The sequence below is a fragment of the Colletotrichum phormii genome, assembly GCF_030913505.1.
Source record: "Colletotrichum phormii strain CBS 102054 chromosome Unknown BDP81scaffold_9, whole genome shotgun sequence".
Taxonomy (NCBI): Eukaryota; Fungi; Ascomycota; class Sordariomycetes; order Glomerellales; family Glomerellaceae; genus Colletotrichum; species Colletotrichum phormii.
This window is the reverse complement of record NW_026851451.1, coordinates 870,183-890,274: the sequence shown is the minus strand read 5'-3', so window position 1 is coordinate 890,274 and position 20,092 is coordinate 870,183. Positions and strand designations below refer to the sequence as shown.

At 54.6% G+C, this 20,092-nt stretch overlaps 5 protein-coding genes across 5 annotated transcripts; 2 read left to right on the top strand and 3 right to left on the bottom strand.

The window, feature by feature from the left end:
• Positions 1–31: 31 nt before the first annotated feature.
• Positions 32–1,047, bottom strand: BDP81DRAFT_220115 (DNA-directed RNA polymerase). Its single transcript, XM_060582787.1, has 4 exons — positions 554–1,047; positions 405–496; positions 238–314; positions 32–166 (listed from the first exon to the last, which is right to left on the bottom strand). The coding sequence occupies exons 1-4, from the start codon at positions 710–712 to the stop codon at positions 57–59; spliced, it is 438 nt and encodes a 145-aa protein (XP_060445797.1). The 5' UTR covers positions 713–1,047; the 3' UTR covers positions 32–56.
• Positions 1,048–7,131: 6,084 nt separating this feature from the next.
• Positions 7,132–7,563, bottom strand: BDP81DRAFT_220070 (uncharacterized protein). Its single transcript, XM_060582786.1, has one exon. It carries the CDS (start codon positions 7,470–7,472, stop codon positions 7,224–7,226), a length of 249 nt encoding a protein of 82 aa, XP_060445796.1. The 5' UTR covers positions 7,473–7,563; the 3' UTR covers positions 7,132–7,223.
• A 3,067-nt stretch (positions 7,564–10,630) lies between these two features.
• Positions 10,631–11,981, top strand: BDP81DRAFT_460758 (uncharacterized protein; the record flags this gene model as incomplete). The annotated part of the gene is made up of 2 exons (XM_060593689.1): positions 10,631–10,833; positions 10,904–11,981. The coding sequence occupies 2 exons, from the start codon at positions 10,631–10,633 to the stop codon at positions 11,979–11,981; spliced, it is 1,281 nt and encodes a 426-aa protein (XP_060445795.1).
• Positions 11,982–12,880: 899 nt separating this feature from the next.
• BDP81DRAFT_426885 (uncharacterized protein) lies at positions 12,881–13,747 on the top strand. Its single transcript, XM_060590318.1, has one exon. The coding sequence runs from the start codon at positions 12,947–12,949 to the stop codon at positions 13,508–13,510; it is 564 nt and encodes a 187-aa protein (XP_060445794.1). The 5' UTR covers positions 12,881–12,946; the 3' UTR covers positions 13,511–13,747.
• Positions 13,748–16,433: 2,686 nt separating this feature from the next.
• BDP81DRAFT_449260 (kinase domain-containing protein) lies at positions 16,434–17,939 on the bottom strand (the record flags this gene model as incomplete). Its single annotated transcript, XM_060592387.1, has 2 exons — positions 16,434–16,565; positions 16,617–17,939. The coding sequence occupies 2 exons, from the start codon at positions 17,937–17,939 to the stop codon at positions 16,434–16,436; spliced, it is 1,455 nt and encodes a 484-aa protein (XP_060445793.1).
• Positions 17,940–20,092: the final 2,153 nt, after the last annotated feature.

The window sequence follows — 20,092 nt, the reverse complement described above, 5'->3', positions numbered from 1 at the left end:
CATGTAAAAACAAAAACAAGAACGCCTTTTTTCCATCTTCCAATGAATCAATGTCGCTATGAACGACCAAACTCTTCCTTGGCGCGGATAAACTCCTCGGCGACGGTGTCGCTGAGGGCCTGAAGGTCCTTGAGACCCTTTTGCAGAGCCGCGACGGCGGTACCGTCTGGGGGGTCACACAGTCAGAAAACACTGAACGGATGAAAGAGGGGCGGAAAACAAGAAAAATAGACTCACCATAGGTCTGGATTCTAATGTTCATCTTGGGTTCCGAAGGGTGGGGGATGGCGTAGGCGCAGAACTCAACATCAGGGCTTTGAGAAAAGGAGATGATGTTAGTATAACCAGGCCTTGAGGCAGCTTATGACATGAGATTGAGATTAATACAACGTGAAAAAACATACTTCTTCATGATGACATATCTCAGCGCATTGCCGAGCGTGTGACCCTCATCGATGAACTCGAATGAGGCGGCTGTGTCTGTTGAGCCGGGCAGCTAATTCGCAAAAGTTAGCTTCAAGCAGGCCCGGCGGTGAAGTAAGCAGAAACTCACAATCTTGACGCGCTGGGGCTCCTCCTGCTCCTCCTCCTCCTCCTGCTCATTCGAGTCCTGGCCTTCCTCCTCCTCCTCCTCCTCCTCCTCCTCCTCGGGCTGGTGAGAGGTGGGCGCCTCGTCCATGGGGACGTCTTCCGAGTCGGTTCTGCCGGGCATTTTTGTTTTGTTTGTAATGATGAAAGATGCTTATGAGGGGTTTGCCGAAAAGAATTTCTCAGTTGTCGCTGAAATGGGGTATCGAATTGGTCTTTTCGCGGGGTATTATAATTCAACTTTACAACAGGTCGACTTGCACTGCGCGCGCATCTAGTGCCCGTCGTCTCGAAATTTTTTGATAACGGACCCGCGGATCAATTTGAGAAACAAGCTGGCAGCTGGCTACCACACCCTGCCTCTGGCACCAGCTGTCAACCTTCAATGAAAGTCATGACCACCAACCCGGGCGTCTCCACCACATGCAAGCTCGCATCGCATCGCAAAATGTCATGTCAAGACGGCGCTGCAATTAACAAAGAATTTCAAAAAGAAATCTCACCTCGCTTCGCGCCCCCCTCCCCTCCTCCGGCCAAATACCATCGAGAGTATCGTTAGGGGAAAAGTCTATCGCTCGGCAGATGCAACGGCGTGAGATCCTCCCCCTCAAGACGCCGCCGTTCTCCTGCCCTATCATCTTCATGTTCAGAAGTTTCCAAACCCCCCCCCCCCCCCCCCCCCCCCCAATATTGCTACTTATCCTGCATCAAACCACAACTCGGGTCTTGACTGCCATATTCCCAGCACATCGCCATAGCATGCAAGGCCTACTTACTGGACTTGCGAAATCCTTGTTTGGCAAACCTACAAAATCAACAAAACATCTCTCTCCAGAACCAATAGAAAACCTAGCATACTTGTGATAGACGCTTTCCGCATCGGGGGAGGAAATCGATCAATGAAGATGCGCCCCCTACAGGCGCGCGGCAAGATGCAAAGGCACGCACGCTGACGCAGTTCTCTCCCACCACATCTTTGGTCTTTATTCAACCAACCCCGGCTTGATTTGTTGGCGCACCGCGCACGAGCAAACTACCTACCTTACATCACCTTGCAGCTTTTTGCTACCTCAAGTCATATCGACCCCTCTGACTGGTTCGTAGAAGAATGATCGAAAGATCGATAGCGCGCTTCTTTGTTCGCCCCCCGTTCGTTCTTTCGAGGGATCAAGAAAGGAGAGTATTTCATCACCTTGCATTTCTTGGTAACCAATCCTAAGTCGTAAGCTTTACGTTAGTTACCCTTAAACCCGCAGGCTTGACCTCGAGTGGACGCGCCACTCAAGTCACGATATCTTCGGAATGAATTAATGAAGAATATATCGCCGCAGTAGGCGAAAGCTATGATAATGCTTGCGTGTAAAGGTACAAGGTCGTAAAGAGCTGGCGAAGCGTACCTATCTAGGCTCAGACCTAGATCTCGCAAGCAAAGTCTCATCAAGTCGACACCGTATTCGTAGAACCATCAACGTACGGGCTACAACATGTCTCGGTCCGAAATCAGATTCAAAGAATACCCAGGCACCCAAGGCCTCCGCGGCGTCTCCCCGACCCCGCCAGCCCAGGCTCCGGGTTGGACTCTTTCCTTCTCGGTGAGACAACAAGAGAGAGAGACCAACCCCCCTTCCCCCGTGAACAAGGGCCCTTCCACCGCATCGTGTCCACGGACCATCCAACTCCCGCGTGGTTGACGTTCCCGGGGAGGCGGCGTAAGCGCGCGGAGGCGATAGGAGAGGCTGAGAAAGATCGGATAAGACATACACGGCATGCATGGGCGTCATACGGCATCATGAGAGCTCCCCCTCCTCCGTGCCCACTTCACATTAAAATCCCTATCAAGGGAACGTCGGGAACAAAACAAAACAACCGGGGGAGGAAAATAAAAACCTGATCGCGATCCCAGAGAGCCCAAAGCGTTCGATACAGAGCAGCAAAGCCGAGAAGGCCGTTCCGGTTTCCCACCCTTCAACCCTCGCATCCCCTCCCGGTCAGACGACCTACGTTCGGATTCTGTTCGTAGGCTGCCAAACCAAACTACACCAATTCGTGATCGTCCGGCGCTATCACATCGGAAACGAGGTTTGATTGGCCACCGACCGCCCTTTATTGTTTCAAGACAGGGTCGGGCTGGGCGACATGATTGGCTCGTTTCCTTCATCCTCAAACCGACACCCAGCTGGTGGGTTTAGCCAGTACTGTGAGTGTATGTGTGCTATGTAAGCAACGTTCAATCCTCACCAGCGCCGCACGGATTGACGGATGGTTTGCAGATGACGAAGGGGAGCAACGGCCGTCGTCTGTGAGTCCTACCCAGAGATGGGACGGAGACGGCAAGGTGAAGGGGGGCGTGTCCAGTGTATGTGGGAAACGTGTGCAAGCCGAGGGAGGAGACGTCTTAACTCGGCGAATCGTCTGTGCAGGCAAAGCGAATGCTACTCACAAGCAGAAAACAACGACGGGCGTGTTTTCTTCTGCTTGGTGCCGCTGAGGAATTTCAGGATGAAGATGTCTGTACCGCCGTTCACAGTACCAAGGAAACCTGCTGCAAGTGGAAAGAAAGAAGGTTGTCGTCCCGAAAAGGATGAAGAGAAATTTTTAGGGGATGTAACGTCGACGACGAACCTGGAACCGTGGTGGGGTTTGGGGGGTTACATGGGGGGTTACATTGGGGGGGGGGGGGGGCGTGAGCATGTCGTTCGGAGAGGGGGTGCGACTGGAGATCGGTGCTGAGATACTGAATGAGCAACTGCTATTCGATACTATCCGTACCGAGACTGACGTGACAAGAATCCTTAGCAGAGTATCAGAAGACGTCGTGGTTATACTACCTTCATCTATGAATATCATATGAATCCCATATAGACGTTGTGAGCCGGCATGGACGCATTAGACAATGGGAAATTTGACAGTCGACGACGTGTGCAGGAGGTGGCTCTGGCGTCGGTGACGACGACGGCGTGGAGAATACTGCAACTCTCCGACTCGTATTCTTCTGCATTTCACTCAATAACTTCATGCCAATGGTACGTGCGTCTTGTGCCACAACTCAACTCAGCCTCTTCTCTGCGAACTGTGACACAGAGAGAAAGAGGCTGGTGACACATTGACACATGGGGTTGCGGCTTAACGGTCGTGGGATATGGCCGGGATCTTCAGGGACGTTTTCACATGGATCTTCCCCTTCCGACCCCCTGCTCTTCCTGGCCTTGCCTGCCCATGACATTGCCGTGCGGAGAAGGCAAGAGACAAAGTGAGCCAGCACCAGCTAATCTCGCCAAACTCAGCCTTCAGGAGGCTCAGGTCAGGTCAATAGAATGAGGGGCGGGTTTCAGCAAAGGCCTGCCGCCCTACGAGTGGCTACTGATCGCCAGTGGTGGCTGTCACGGCCGGAAATCCAGCGAGCGGAGACTCTCAAGACAAGATTGAGCACACAAATGCTGCCCAGGTTAATACGAAAGCCAACTGTTGTCAACGTCCACTCAGGCGACTGCGTAGGATGCTTCCTACGCGGCAGCGAGGAGCAATCAGAGTCGAGGAAATAACTTTCTGGCTGGCGGAATCGCCGTCTCTAGTCCAGAGCTTGCTTGGTCGTGAGCCGCCGCGCGCGACACAGGAGCCAGAGACGACTCATGCTGTTGGCTGACCAGACTTGAGACTCGGACGGCCGATTGGGCAATCTATCTTGTGCAGATTCATCCATGTGGCGTCTCTGGGTCCGTCAGGTGTGATCAGGGGTGGCGGACGTGGAGGGGTGATACTGGCGGAGGAAAAGGTGGAGAGGTACTATATTTCACCGGTGAGAGTCTCGTTTGAAGTTTGGTTGAAATAGTCCGAACCTATCGACGGAAATTTCAGGCTCTATACTTCGTAGTTGGATTGGCAATGAATCGGTTTGATCGTTTGTAGTCTGGCCAGTGGCACCATGGGGTCAAAAGGAAAAAAAGTAATTCGAGAAACACATGACAAGGTCTTTTCGATTGTCGAGTATCGGATGCCCCTCCATTCATGGGTGCTTCTGTGAAGTTTCTCGGCCCAGTTTCCGACGGTGAGGCAAGATACTGGGCTGTCAACATTCGCACAGGCTTCGGTTGGAAAATGTGCTTGTCGCGATGCAGATGCTGTACGCAGGTTAGCCTCTTTCTTGGGGGGGGCCACCAACAGAAACGAAGGGAGCTGAGAAGTTGCCCTCACCTTCCAATTGCCGTCGTCGCCCCCAATGTCCGGGTTAGGAGAGAGTCGTGAAGGGCCGACGCCCGGACGGGCCAGTACAGCCTAGTGTTCACTCCGTCTGATGTGGCCCGCAAGGGGGGCTGCAGCGCCGGCGTGCGGCAATGACGAAGAATGGGCATTTAATAATACCACGAGAGCTATTAGGAGTTTGGAGATGACCGGCAATGTGTGCGGGAAAGCACAGGCACAGGCACAGGCACAGGCACAGGCACAGGCACCAAGCGCAGGCGCAGGCGGTACCGGGATATCTAGACGCGATGGCGTAGGCGCAGGCCACCCGGGCTGGCCGTCTGGCAGTGTCTTTCAGGGTCCGGTGACAGGTTGGAAGCTATCGTCTCGAGATGATCGGCTTGTCCAAGGCGTGGTTGACGCCTCGGCGACAGCGGTATGACACCAATATCGCGACTGATGGGCAACCCATGGAGCATCACCGTCCCTTTGCGCCCCACGACAGCCTTAGCACGTAGGAGGTAGACTTGGTCGAAAGTATGCCATCTGTGCTGCATCGTGCTACATGGCGGTGCAAGCAATGGACGTTTCCATATATTGCTGTGATGCTGTGGTTGAAACAACCGAGTCCCGGTTTTGGACGATCCACTGGCAGGGCAGGCCCCGTCATGGCATGTGCGGAAGTGGTTAGTGCCAGGGGTTCGATCTCGCAAGGTGAGCGAGGTGAGAGAGCGCGGGCTGAAATCTAGATGTTGCCAGGGCTGCTTGGGTACCACAGTTGTACGGAGGGAGGTGGTTGAGCTGAAGGCGGAGACGTGAACCGCACTGCGTACGCACTGGTGGTACGTACGTCAACGAGGGTCTCAGAGATGGGATCGTGATAGTTTGGGTCGTCTTTGGTTTACACGACACAGATGGTGTTGCGTGGTAGCAGGCTAGCTGAGCTGACTAGCGGTTCTGAATTGCCTCTGCTTCGGAAGCGGATGACGAAGCAGGTGCCAAGCCACATGCCGCGATGCAACGAGCACTCGAAGTCCCGTGGTTTGAGGTGCGGTGATTCTGATCGGCCGAGCCCGCCATGTTGTGTGTTCCTGGAGGCAGGCAGTCCACAGCACGGCAAGCCTACCGAACCGAGCCAAGACATCAAAAGGAGGGCGAAAACGAGTGAGGGATAGTGTTGTCGAGGGACAGAGTTAAGTGTATTGAAACCCCGCCGTTGGTGTTTCCGTCTGGTCTTTCGGAGAGCATATCCGTTACCTTATTGTTGCGCTTCGGACCTTGCTTGGCTCGATCTCAACATCGGTATCTAACTGTAAAGGAGGAGGGTTCCGATTGCTTGTCTGTTGAGTCCCCCCCCCGTCTTTGATAGAGTGCGGTAATCACGGTAGGTACATGCATGACAGAGGTAACGGCGTGTTGGGAGCAGGCTGAGCAGGTATTTCTCATACTCGGTAGGATTGGAGATCAAGGCGATGCCGCGATGGCAGTAGCAGGTTACAGGTAACCCTGGTAGGTCGGGGATGCCTTGTCTCGCACGAGGAGAATTGTCGTCCGGTGTCGTCAAAGGCCAACCCATGGCCCCATGGTCCTTGGGCGATGAAGAGCAGTCTGTGCCAATCCTGACAATCTGGTGGGTGGAGTTGTGTATCCGAACAGAGTAATTCCCTAGTGTAGTTGAGGAGGGTGGGAGGGTGAGGGGCACGGGCGAGTGGGTGAGCGGTGGCTCGTGTGTTGCAGGATCGTTGGCATCGAACCCAATCAGAAACAATAGTCTGCTATTCCTGCCGCAGCAGCGTGGGCCAACCGTCGCGGCCTTGTAAGCTTCGCCTGCCGTAGCCGTCGATTTGGGGCGAGGCACGGCACAGCGTACTACCTTTCGATAGGTTGTGACGGGTGGAAGAAGTGCGAGGCACTACCTGCTCCGTACCACACGCTAGGTACCCGTCCTCTAGCCACCGAGCATCGTATCGTGGGAGCGTTGCTTACCTGACCTACCATGCGGATGTGTGTGAAGTGGTAGGTAGGTCACTACCTTACTGTGATGGGTATGGAGTGACTTGCAAGAAGCATCCGTACCTAAGGTACCTTGGGTGTTCGTAGCAGGTCCCATTGTTGGTAGCTTGCACCATGCCATGCCAGGCACCTCAGGCACATGAGCAAAGGTGCCTTGCCTTAGCTTCCCCGAGGTGCTGTGGTAGCTTCCCCCTCATCTTTCTAGTTGCTGGGCTTGCAGTGCAGCAGCCCGTTCTCTCACCTGCGCATGGATATTGAGATTTTGGAAATGAGAACAAGAGGGAGCATTGCGATCCATCCTTGTCCGTCATGCCATGGGCCCGTGATAGTTGTTTCCCTCGGATTCTGCTATAAGGAGGTCGTTCAGAGTATTCGTTTCTTAGTGGGCTTGGTGATTGATCAGCATCATCGGCCAGAGCTCCAGCTCTGTCATCCCGTCAATGTCAATCTGTAAGAACCTGAGCATGTATTCCCGAATAGGAAGTATAGACTGTGTGGGAGTTGCGGACCAGGGTCCCGAAAGAGTTCAGAGGGAATTTGGAGAAGGAGAGGATGAGAGCGGGCGAGAGGGAAAAAAAAGATAGGGAACCCACCCGGGGGAAACTTGACCTCAATGTCAAACAGCCTACGGAGGTTAAGCGGCGCCCCCGCTCACCACACATATCCCACGCCCCTTGGAGATTGAACACCATCCAGATTCTCACCGTCTTCCTCCGCTCTGTCTCTCTCTTTTTGAGTCTTTTCCAGCAGCGTGGGTGACAGCCCCAGCCCCAGCCCTGTTCCGTCCCGTCCTGTCCTCGCCTGTGCTAGGTCTAGTCGAGTTGAAGCAAACCACACATTGCCACACTGCGAAGTACCCGTAAGGTAGTGTGTAGGTGCGAATGCAAGGTAGCCCAGTAGCACCTCCACCGTTGCTACACGCCTGCGAACCAACCAACAGCTGGAGAAGCTCCAGAGCACCCGAGCCGACGGATGCCACTCTGCATCTTGTCGTCGCTCCTGACACTGAGTGGTGCTTCACCAGGCGGAGGCGAGAGGAGAAGCGTAGAAGCAAGAAGAGAACAAGAGAAGAACGGCCGCAACCGTCAGATGTTGGTGTCCAATCAATTCCGTATAAATTAAATATTGAAAGACCGATGGCCTGGGTTCTGAGGTGGCCTGGAAGTCTAGACTGCGTCCGCCGCACCACGCAACGTCACCACCGCTCACTGTCGTGTGTGTGCCCTGTGTGTGAATGCGAGTGTGCGTGTGGTGTGTGTGTGTGTGTGTGTGTGTTCTGGATAGTGGGAAGATACCACAGTGAAATCCAATGGCATTTGTGACATGAGTGCCATAAGGATACAGAGAGAGGTCAAGTCAAGCTGGAACTGCTGGAAGGTGCATCCATTATCCCGTACAGCACATGGGCCTTATACACACCCCCCTTTCCCACGAGGAAACCCACCCCTCCCCCTTCCTACCTTGGGAACTGGGGATATATCAGCCAGTCAATCGCATCTCTTGCAGCATAGATCCCGGAAGCCCTCAGCACACACGACGTTTACTGTGGTATCTACCTATTGATGGATTACTGACATGAGGTCAATCCAGAGAGAGAGAGAGAGAGAGAGAGACCACAGAAACTCTGTAATACTACTGTATCCGTAGATAGTCCGTATGCGGGAATGGGGGAAAGGCAAGGAAAGGAAAGATAAAACAGAGAGAAAAAGAGCAAGAAAAGAAGGGCCTGCTGTGCCGGCTGGGCCATAATTGTGTCACTCCCGTGTTCCCCTTTCATAAGAAAATAAAACAACCACAGCTGCCCCTCTAAACCCCCTCCCCCCTTCCCCTCTTACCTCCTGGTGCGTCCCTCTCCATGATCCATCCTTCCAGCTGCTTGTCCATGGGCCCCTGGTCAGTTCTTGATCGTCTTGCTCCATCCAGTCTCACTTTATACCACTCTATCCGTACCTTACCACAGCACTGCGTATCCGCCCTCCATACGGATACTTCGTGGTGTAAGCCTGTAAGGTAGCCCAGCAGTCGCACTCTCAACTTCTCGACATCTTGTCACTGGATTGTCACCACACCCCCGTCGTTGCACTTTACGTGTGGTGCTTTACCCCCTTGGTCCCTGTTTTCTTGATCTGTCCTCGACTTCCTGTCAACTTTGGGGTCCCCGTCCCCGTCTCCGTCTCTTCGTCCGAGTCTTGAGTGTGTTGAGTCTGAGCCTGAGCCTGGTGGTGTCTCGACGCTTTAAACACCACCCCCTCCCCTCCATCCTTTTCAACTTCTGTTTTGTAATCCTCGTCTCGTCCAGCGCTCGCTTCTCTTCCCACCCTTCTTCACCCCGTCCAATTCTTGTACTTCTCCTTCCCCGATACTCCCCCCTCTCCTCCTTTTACCGATTTCTCAAAACCCCCCGCGCCTGACCTTTTCTCCTCCCGACGTCGCAGACCAAGTCTCTCGCTTTTTTCTCAAACAAAACAAACCACAACCTCCATCTTTCGTTGATTTGACCTGACGACCCGACGGACACCCAAGGCTACGCCACGCTACTACTACCACTACTTCTACCACAAACTTCCTTCGCAGTCCAGTCCGTCTTACGCCAACTAATTAATACGACCATATACCCTCTTCCGCAAACTACCAAACTCCAACCTTGGCCATCTATTCAATTCGGTTGACTCGAGAAAAAGAGAGAAAAAGACTATCTCTCCCACCAAACCCACCCCCCCGCGAGCCCTGATTCGAACTGAGACTGATCTGCTCCCTTTTCTGGACACCACCTGACACACGAGCCGACCTGGTCGACCCCATTGTCTTTTGTCAATCAATCATTCCGTGCCGACAACCTTTCCCAGTCACCACTAATTTTGGCACACAAATCAGCCGCTGCGCATTCCACAAGCTCCAGCTCCCGTCGCAGTTCCGCCTCGAATTCAGAGAAAGAGCGCCAGACAGCAAAAAGCAGCAGCAGCAGCAGCAATAGCAAGCAGCTGTCCCTTTTGTCTCTTTTCTTATTTCTACAACATTTCGGATTGTTCCGCCCCGCCATCTCTCTCTCACCCAAGGTAGTCAGACCAACCGCTTTCTGTCTACCCGCGCTCCGACTTTTCACGGCCCAGCAGCAATCAGCTACTACTTCAGGGTACGTACGGTACCTTACCTTAGGAGGCACCACACCATCACCACCGCCGCCCAGTGCACCCACACACAACCCGCCCAGGCTAATTCCTCCCCCCCCCCCCCCAGCCTGCTCTCGGCCATTCTCGTAAAGCTCAAAGCGCAAGCTCGGCGCGTCAATTGCTGCGACTCCGCGCTTCCATTCGCAAGAAAGGGCAGAAAAACAAGGACAAAGAGTCCACACTCCCCCAAAGTCACTCGACAAGTCTAGCCGACAAACAAAAACCGACTTAAAGTCGAGTCCTCTCGTTTCGGCCTTGGCAACCCAATCCTCTGACAGAAAGAGTTGCAGTCGCGCACCTCTTCCTCGTCAAAAGGCAGACGTCGACAACTTCATCCATCTCGACCCATTTAAAACTGGAGCATCGAGCAAGGGAGAATCGCGCATCTCAATCATCCAGTGTTTGACGACATCATCGATTCGCCCTTTTACTAATCTATCGACGACTCGTTGCATCTCAACCACTTTTTTTTTTTTTTTTTTGCACGGGTTTCCAATTTCCGAACTTACACTTCTGCAATCGTCGAGCCAAGTGAGGCCCTTCTTCGCAGAACTCAACGGCAAACAGTCGTGTCGGGTGCAGCATCAGCAGCAATCACCCGCCCCGACCGGTCCCCTTTTTTCTCGCCTCAATTCTCCCAACCTACCGACAGCACAGCAACTATGAGCACAGCGATCGCAATGGCTCCCTCTCCAGCCCCTCACGACAGACCGTCGTTCTCCTCTGACCTCGCTCCCGCGTCTTCTGCACAGCACGGCGCTTCCTCGCCTGCACAACAAAGAACTCTTGCACCCACTGGAACCCCCAATGCGACGGCGCATCGATCAGGCAGCGGCAGCCCTAGGGGTGCCGCCCAAGCTCCCAAGTCATCTCCTCCCAGCGCGTAAGTTGCATCTCCACGCCTAACCCATTGCCTCGTAATTGCAATTCATTAACTTATCCCTCTCTTTCAGCGCGAGACATGCGAGCGGTGCACCGAAGATCGTTGTAAAGAAGGAGCCCAACTCCCCAGACTTGCCGACCACCCGTCACAGGCCACGCAAACTCGACTTGTCCAACAAGGGCGCCCACCCGGGCTCCAACACTCCTGGCACTGCTAGGCCCATGACCGCTAGGGACAATCTGGGCATTCAGGAAGTTGGCCTCGCCTGTCTTTCGCCCGGTTTCGTCACCCAGGACCCCATCATGAAGGAGCAGCTCCAGCGCAGCATGAGCGTGAGAGACCAGCAACGCATGATCATCGAGCAGAGAATGCAGCAGCAATCGGCAAAGGGCGATGGTCCTGACACCTCCGGAAAGGACCCTGTATCTCAATTTGCAGCAAAGACTCCCGGCCTGTCTCGCAGGAACAAGGCCCAGCTTTCCATCCTGCCGCCCTCCGCCGAGTCTTTCGCCAACGAGCGCGTCATTCAGTCTGCCCCCTTGGGACACTCCTTCACTGGTCGTCAGCACCCTGCGCCTCTGTCTCGCCACATCACAAACCAGCCGAATACCCTTTCCAACACCTCTCACATTCATCACGTCCCTGCCAACCAGACGAACAACCGTCTCCCACCCATTAGTGACGTCTTTGGCCAAGTCTCTGGTCACCCCGACAATGCTCCCAACTCCCTGTACCCCCAAACTAGCCGTCCCCCCATGGCATCACCTGGTCACCCTCCTCAGATGCAGCATGGTCCTCCGACTTCCGGACGCGCCAGAGAGTACAAGTCAGCGGAAGAGGCACAGCACGAGATTGCTGGTGGCCGCCCCGAGTTGCTCCCTAAGATCGTTCACTACGGAAACGCTCACCAGCCCCCTACGCCTCCTTCTCCAGCCCCGGGAAGCAGAGCCGCTGACCCCAGCCGCAGCGCAAGCCGGCGCCGCACCCGCGCCGAGTATGAGGACGGCAGCCCACCATTGGGTCACGGTCCTGCTCCTCAGCGAAGAGGACCATTCGGCGCCGGTCGGGACAGCCCCGAGAGCCAAAGGCAAAAGCGCGAGGAGTTCATGCAGCTCTGCGCCAGAGCCTGGGACCTTTTCCACTCCTAGAGAGTCTTTTGTTCTCTTTGTTCGATTCTTCCACCCTGAGGAGTAGACCGACCACCTGCGTCTCACTCCTTGGTTTCAGTTTCCTGCGGGATCCGGCCTCGCCCTTTCGTCGATTCGATCTCGGCCATCTTGCATGGGTTTGGAGCAGTGTCACATCCACTGTTGGTCTTTGCTGCTCTCCTCTAGTCGGAAGGAGAGGGGGTAAAAATATCGCGGCTGGATAGGATTTAAGTCAGGGATTAATGTCTGCAACTACGAAGAGCTACCTCCTCGGCACGTCTCCAACAATGAACGAAACCGATCATTACGAACTTCAGCTTCCTCTCGAGGAACAGCTATGGATTATTTTCGCAAGCGGCTGGGCGGGTACGAGGCGGGTGGCGCTACCGGCTATGGTCTGCTTCTATTCTACAAGGGGCAGTCACGTTTTGAAGGGGATCTTACGTTCGATTCTTGCAATGGAAGTTAAAGATGTGCGCCAGGGGGCGTTTATTTGCTTTGTCATTTTTATGTGGTTATTACCGGTGTTTACGGGGAAATGACGGGTTGGCACGAGATTCATGAGCAGAGAAGAGGGTGCAGATTCTCTCTGTATGTATTATCTTGGGGTCGTCTGCTACGGGGAAAGAATGGTGGTCGAGGGATATACCCTCGGCGCGTATCTCTTTTGTGTTTTATGCTTCCTGCTTCCCGCTCGGGAGCTGCCAACCTGTGCGCTATTTTTGTCGCCTTGGTACTACGTATATCGGAGCAAGAAGTACTGAAGATTCGGCACGCATATATAAGAGGCCTTTAGGCTTTATTTTAGTTCAAGATCAGAGCGTTCCCTTGTGTTTGATGTGATGTGATGCATGAAGCGTAGACACGGGGGTCTACGGACATATTAGAAGGTAAATGGATGGGAGGGACAGCACAACCTAAGATAGGTAGATGATGAGAAACCAAAACAGCTTGTCATTGCGTGGATGGCGGAAGGCCAACCGTACCGCCTGTGGGATAGAAACACATCTGAAGTCAAGAAAAGGCGGCGTTTACTTCACGGTAGGAAGGTAGGTAACAATGGGAAACTAGAGGAACCGGCGATGAAGACGTCCGAGAGCCAGCGGGAGACGTTCAATCACCCCTGCAAAGAACGCCTGATTAGGCGCGGCAGCACAGTCGAAAGACAAGCCGCGAGAACCGATCTTCAACGTATGAACGGGCCGGTTGAGTGCCTTGTGACAACGTCGAGCCGGCACCCGGAAGATGTCTGTATCCTCTACTCTGCACTCCGTACACTGCTCCGCTCCCCCATCCCTGCCGGCGCCATATCAGGAGCAAGGGTTCGTACGGCGGAGCCCTGTCCCCGGTCCCCGGGACCGGGGACCGGTGTGGGTCATCCCACTATCACACCGTTGCATCGGACCCGCCGGGCCCCCACACATGGAAGACTTCTGGAAATGTTCCATGAGAGGGAGAGGGGCCTCCCCGGGGATCCGGATGCGGTGCAGGGCGGGATTCTACTAAGATGGTACCCGCTTGAGAGCTAGGTTACCTCGTCCGGTGGTTGTGGCGGTGGGTTTGGTGTTCGCCGGCGGGTACCCGCTCTCCGGATCCGGCGCCGTGGTGTCTTTGAAGGTCTTTGAAGTCTTCTTTGTTTTGGTGGGCACCGCGAGGGGGCAGCTGAGTCCCGGGCTGTAGAACTTGAGGGAGGGGAGAAGCTGTCTTTGCTGACCGCCGAATCTGGGTAGGCGGGCGCTATGCGCCACGCGGACGGGTGGGATGGGATTATTGGGACTTTTCCCACAATCTTAGGTGTGGAGGGGGAGAAGAAGAAGGAGGTGGTGGTGGGGGGTGGGGGGATCGGTCGATGACGCTGGTGAGTCTGTCGAGATTCTGAGTCTACTTTTACGGAAAGAGGGGGGCAGCGGCAGCGGCAGCGGCAGTGCATGCCCATTATCCTACCTACCTACCTACCTTTACCAAGGTTACGTCCCTTGACTTACCTAGGCACTCACCTACCTGGGGGTACTAGTCTCCCAAATTCCCCGCTACAGAAGGGAGTGAACACGCTGTCCGAGATCTTGGATAGATCTAGTACAGTGACCCGTCCACGGGATCAAGAAGGACCACAACCCATGTGTCCTGAACTAGAGTGTGAACTAGAGTGTGAGTCAACTTGCAGAACGAGGGAGGCTCTTTCGTAGAGCGTTTGCTTTTGGTGAGTTGGCCTACCTAGCTTTGACAAGAGGCGGTGTACGTGTTGGTCATTCCCGTCAGTCAGGACGTCCATCATCACATCTGCTTGTCAATCATGTCCGTCTGTCATCCAGTCTCCCATGGAACCTAGGAGATAAGGTGTGCTTGGTGCGTTGGCTTTCCCCTTCCTCGTTGCGGCTCAGTCTAGGGTACCTTGGATTTGGGAGCCTAGGGTAGTGAGTGAGTCGGGCTGTCTCGTGCTCCAGGTCCGCATGCCCAGGCGAGTCCAGTCCAGTCCAGTCCAGTCCAGTGTGCAATACAGTCTACGCTGACCGCTCTCTACAACAGAGGCAATCAGCCAAACCCCCAGTCCTGCAAAGAGCTGGCGTTCAATGCGATTGCCAAGCAAACGAAAGGCTCGAGAAGAGTAGCCATTCCAAAAGTCTCCAGGCTCCAGAGTACAGTACTGAGATAAACGCCGCCAAGCAAAGGCATTGCTTCGTGGCGAAACACATCATCAGCCCTTCGCTTCAAAAATCAAATCCGCGAAAACGGGAAATCACAAGTCAAACAAACGTAATTGTCCGCCCTAACTTTCCTGATCGCCAGATCTTGGCAGTGATACTCGGGGCGAAGTGAAGTGGCTTAGTTTGTTCCTCGTTTCCGCCAAGACTTTTCGTAGGTTGTACTTTGGCGGCAGCGGCCGTTCCCTCTTTCTGGCCCCCGGAAGTCTCGGTGCGAAAGCAAAGACGGACCTTCAGACGGAAACTCGCAGAGAACGGCGGGGAAAACCCCGTTCAGTTCCCTCTCTGTCGCCGCCCGCTGGTTTCCCCCGTCGAAGTGCGTTGATATAGAGTTGTAGAAAAAGCAAACAAGTATGACCTCATCCCCGGGACTGACCTTAGGTATCCACAGCCCACGGAACCGCGCGTCGGGCGAAAGAGTTGCGAATAAGAGTTATGGCGGGCCCACTCTTCCGGCACTCAGATCTGGCCCGGGCCCCATTCCTAGATCTTGAAGCCGCGGGAATTACCGCCCTTCCGCCGGTCCCTCATCATCGGTCTCCCCCAGAGTTCATACCTGCCAAGTCATCTGCCAAGCTGATATAGAAGTAGAGTTTCAGCAAATAAACCCACAGAGCAGTGTGGCTGTAAACCCAACTCTATACTGCGCCCGGTTCTCTGGGTTGCCCAACCCCGTGGGTAATTTCCGTCATCGTAAAAGATCAGATAGGGCATCGTGGCTTTGCGTATCCCAGTGATGCAATAGATCCAGCATTTGCTTCTCCCACGGGCCAGCCTATGCCCAGGACATGGGGCAGGTGACCAAGACAGGTCCGCAAAGACCGCCAGACTTGCCAGACTTGCTAGACTTGCCAGACCTGCCAGACCCAAGCCAAAATTCATGGGCAAAGAGTTGTGAGCACACATGGAAGAGCAGTCACAGAATGATCACCCTAGGATGCCGCTCCTCTTTGCTTTGTTCATTAAATTTTTTCTTTCTTTAGGTCTTTGGCTCAGAATACAGCCACTCACTATAGATAGCAAAGCGAGTGGATTAGGGGGGTTTGCTGCTGGGAGACCACACGATCAATCCAGAAGTTTGACTCTGGCAAATGTGCAGGCGTGCCAGTGCCATAGCCCGCACACGCATGCAGTCTCCCACGATGTGTTCCCTCAAGACCGGTGCATCATGCCTATGCATCCGTCCCTACCGATTCCTCCTGGTCCTCAACCACCAAGTATCGCACTGAGCCTCTTCCTCAAGGCTCAACCAGGTCCATCTTCCGTTTCCAGGTCGTTCATGCCCTTGCGCATCTCAAATCCGTCGCTCATTATAGCTTCATTCCATGGGAGTTGGGGACTGCTGGCCAAGTCAACCCAAAGATGTAGACCTGGCTCTGTAGCGTAGTTCTGCCGGTGCCCCGTTCCAAAGACGGGGGTGTCCTATGTACGTTGAACAGTAGGTTGTTGTGGTGTAAGCAGCATGGGAGGGTAAAACGCCGAACGCCGATGCTCGCAATAACAGGGTCGCATGGGGGGGGGTGTCGTAAAATCGTCAGGAAAACAAGTGTAAAAGGGTGTGAATCGAAGCAGGCTGAAAGAGGGAGTCAAAAAACCGCCGGTTGACGCACGCTGTCTGTGCAGACGCATTGTTCTATCGGTGTGCCGGGTTGGAAATTCCGGTCATTGCTGTTCCGCCGTTGAAAGTAAAATGTTGAAAGTCTTGTTGACAAGAAAGAAGCTGTCCGCCGAGTTTTCAAGACGACGCTGTTCAAAGGCCCTCTTCACCGGCCTTGCAGAGCTTGATCTCGCGTCCCCATTCTGACTTGAGGACCTGGGATGCGGTGATGCGGCGGGTAGGATTAGGATCCAAAATCGAGTATATCACGTTCCTACAGCGCGCCTGAAGGCTGTTAGTTTCTGGATAATGCTGCAAGCAAGCAAATGAACGTACTCTGTGCAAGGACTCAATCGGTCCGTAGCCCTCCTCGTCGCGACGACCTTCCAGGTATCTAGCATAGAATTCGTCCTCGTCTTTGCGGGCAACACGCCAGAGATGGCGACCAGTGCGCATGGCCATGTAGATAACACCACAGGCCCAAACATCAACAGCGCGGGCATCGAACTCCTTGTCGGTGTACTCTTCGGGTGCGATGTAGGGAGCAGAGCCACAAAGGCCGGAAACCATGTGGGGATCCGTCTCCCAGGCCATTCTGAAGCATTCTCCATTGCCAAAGTCTGTGATCTTCAAGCCACCACGAGTAGTGAGCAGCAGATTCTCAGGCTTCAGATCGCGATGGGCAACACCCATCTCGTGGAGATACTCCACACCGCGCATCATCTGCTTGAAGTAGCAATCCGCCTCCTGGACCTCCAGCTTGCCGGCCGAGAGGACGAGAGTGTACAAATCACCACCGGCGCAGAACTCCATGACCTCGCAGTAATCTCCCTTGGCGTCCTTGAGCAGATCCAGCGTGTGGATAACGTTGGGGTGACGCAGCGATGAGGAAATGCAGAACTCGGCAGTCAGTCGTTTGCTGTACTTCTTCTCCGTCTCCTCCGGGCGACGGCGGAATTCCTTGACGGCGAAGAGTCTTTCTACGCCGTTCTCGACCTTCTTGTGGGATATCCTGACGATTCCAAAGGCACCACGGCCTACAACTTCCTGGCATTTTCCGTACTTCTCTACGAGAGTGGTCGTGGCATTTGGTCCGTTCTTCTTGTCGCCGGCCATGTCTTCCTTCTCGGCCTTGAGCGTGTCGACCCAGTTAGAGACGAGCGACAGGTCGTTTTCGGCGTGTTCTTGCTTCTTGCCGATGAGGGTACGCCACATGTCGGAGAGCTTCTCCTGCCTGCGACTTGACTTGAGGTGGTGCTCGTGGCCACCTTGCAAGTCTGGGCTCGCCATGAATCGATGAAGGTCTTTTACGGGGGGTTTTGCGGGTTTGCTGGCTGGTTTCTCGGGAACTTTCTCTGCGGTGGTAGCGGATGGTTTTCTGCTGGGAGGTTGGGGCTTGTCGCTGCCATTAAAGCTGGAGCCGCGGGGTCGATGGGGGACTTCAATAGCGTTTCGGCTGACGTCTTTGGTAGAGAACATGCGCGTGAGCTTGTCTTTCATGGAGGGTTTCTCGGCAGGTTTCGGCAGGGCGTCGTGGGACGAATTGCCGTTGGTGAGGGACTGGCCATTTTGCGGGGTCAAACGCGGCGATTTTTTGCCGTCAGACTTGACTGAGGAAGGTTTGGAACTGGCCGCCGAGGCGGTTGTTGGGCTCGCCATAGCGGGGGATGCGGAAGGCATGAGCGCACAGCAGGTTTTGTTTGGTGGGTGAGGGTTCGTTCGGAGGGGTCCTGGTTGTAGAGAGGAAGGGTGGACGGGACGGAGGCGGTATATACGCGAAAGCGAACCGACGGATGACCTTTCGCCTCTCTCTCTCGGTCTTTTTTTCTCTGTCTTCCCCTTGTTGGCTGTTGTCTCTCTTGGTTCCGGCTATCGGTGAGTGACGCAGGTAGGCCGCAGATGGGTGTCAGCCGCAAGGGAAGCGTGGGTGCGGTGCGGCGCGGTGCAGTGCAGTGCAGCCAGCAAGAATGAACAGCTATGCACAGCAAATGCTGCTGGAGGGGCAGCAGAGACAGGTTATGCAGAATTGACTGAGGTGGTGGTGGGGGGTAAAATCTGCGACTCAAGTCTTTGGTCTGTCTGGTCGAGTCGAGTCGAGCCGAGTACTGCGTAGGCTCGGGAGTGCCGTCGAGTGTCGAGGCTCAGGTCTGACAAGGGAAAAAGGGCTCGCTGTGGCGTAAAGAACGCCTCGGCGCAATGGGAGGGCTCGGGCCCAAGTAGACGTGACTCGCAGGGCGGACAAAATAGCAGACCTGTTTCAACCCCCTTTTCTTTCTAATTTTGTCCCGTGTGGTGAAAGGTGGGAGGGAAGGGGGGTGTGTACGGTGTGCTGTAGGTAGTATTCAAAGGTTTTGAGAGAAGAAGTCGGAAGGAAGGGTAATAAGACGAGGAAGATGGGATGGGCGTAGGGATTAGAGTATTATGTAGGTGAGAGAGAGGACTGCAGGAATAGATGGAGAGGCAGAGGCGGTCGGAGCGAGAAAGCGAGAAAGTCTGGCCCCCAGCAGCAGCAGGCGACAGCGGCGGCGGGTAGCGGTCTGGTCTGGTGGCAGGCAACGCGCAGACGGGCGGGCGGCGGGTGAGCGAGCAGTTAATGCCAAAGAAATTGGGGGGAGGGGACGGAGGTGAGAGGGGGGAGAAGTGGGAGTCAAGGGGGAGCGAAAGAGAGGAAGAAAAAAAAATACACAGCGGGACAATCAGGTTGCGACAGCCAGGTGGTGGTGGTGGTGGTGGTGGTGGCCTTGGTGAATAATAGGTAGTGACCTGGTGTAAGTAGAGCAAGGTAAGGTAGCGTAGGATGTGTAGCGTCTTTTTGAGGTCAAGTAGGGTCAAGGTGGGGCCTGACGATGAAAAGATTGGATTGCCCTGCAGCTCGGTACAGTTGAGAACTTTGAGACCTCAGGGCAGAATGCAGATTTCCACGCTGGCAAGGGCGAGGACGAGGAAGAGGACCTGGGCGTGAGGTGGGAAGTGAAGTATACTTCGTACGAATACCTTCCTGTAAGGTACAGAAAGGCAAGGTATTATTAGCACCACGGGCTGCTCTAGGTACATGGGCGGAAAACAGCAGAATGGAGACTTTGAGCTGGAGACCTGGGACCCTCCCACTCCCTCCACTGCGCTGGTACTGGTACCGCTCTAGGTACTGGCACTGCCGCTAGCTCCACGCAGATGATCGGAGTGATTCACAAGTACTGCTAGGTTTATTTTGCTGCTTTGCTTTGCGTCGCCGTCGAGTGGGTGGTGGGTGTCCAGTCGCTTTTGCTGAGGGAAAAACATACACACAACAGGCCGCGGGCGGCGGGCGGGCGGTGTAAGCGAAGTGAGGTGTCCGGGCCGGTCGAGAGCTTCTAGGTTCACACTCCGTAAAAGGTACGCACCCATACAAAGCTACCTTACCTACCTAGCAGGAGAAACAAGGTACCTTGTTCAACACGAGTTAAAGGAGCAATAAGCTGTTCCAGGGAGGAGGGGCTGGAAAAGGCTTGTTCTTCTATCTTGTTGTTGCTGGCCTGCGCTGCCCAGTGGTCACCGCCTAAACAGAACTTTGATCTGTCAGCAATCCCCACGACTCGACTGAGCCCTTCCATTGTCCTTTCTTCGCGGCTCGCCTGCCTTGCCTCATTAGAGGGTGGCAGGAAAGTCTGGCCTGCTTTGCTGCCCGGCACCAGACCAGTCGTGGACTCGTGGTCGGTGTGACTGACTGCCGTGTGTGGTCCCAGATGGAAGAAGGCCGACATTGCATGCCTCTTTGGTAATCCAGTCCAGTCCTAAATGTCCCTTGTAGTACGCAGTACGCATTACGGATTACC

Excerpts from the sequence above, each read along its gene's own strand:
- BDP81DRAFT_220115 (XM_060582787.1), bottom strand. The coding sequence starts at position 712 with ATGCCCGGCAGAACCGACTCGGAAGACGTCCCCATGGACGAGGCGCCC. Across the intron at positions 497-553 it reads AGCCCCAGCGCGTCAAGATT|CTGCCCGGCTCAACAGACAC; the intron begins GTGAGTTTCTGC and ends TTTGCGAATTAG. Across the intron at positions 167-237 it reads CATTAGAATCCAGACCTATG|ACGGTACCGCCGTCGCGGCT; the intron begins GTGAGTCTATTT and ends GTGACCCCCCAG.
- BDP81DRAFT_220070 (XM_060582786.1), bottom strand. The coding sequence starts at position 7,472 with ATGGTGTTCAATCTCCAAGGGGCGTGGGATATGTGTGGTGAGCGGGGG.
- BDP81DRAFT_426885 (XM_060590318.1), top strand. The coding sequence starts at position 12,947 with ATGGCGGAAGGCCAACCGTACCGCCTGTGGGATAGAAACACATCTGAA.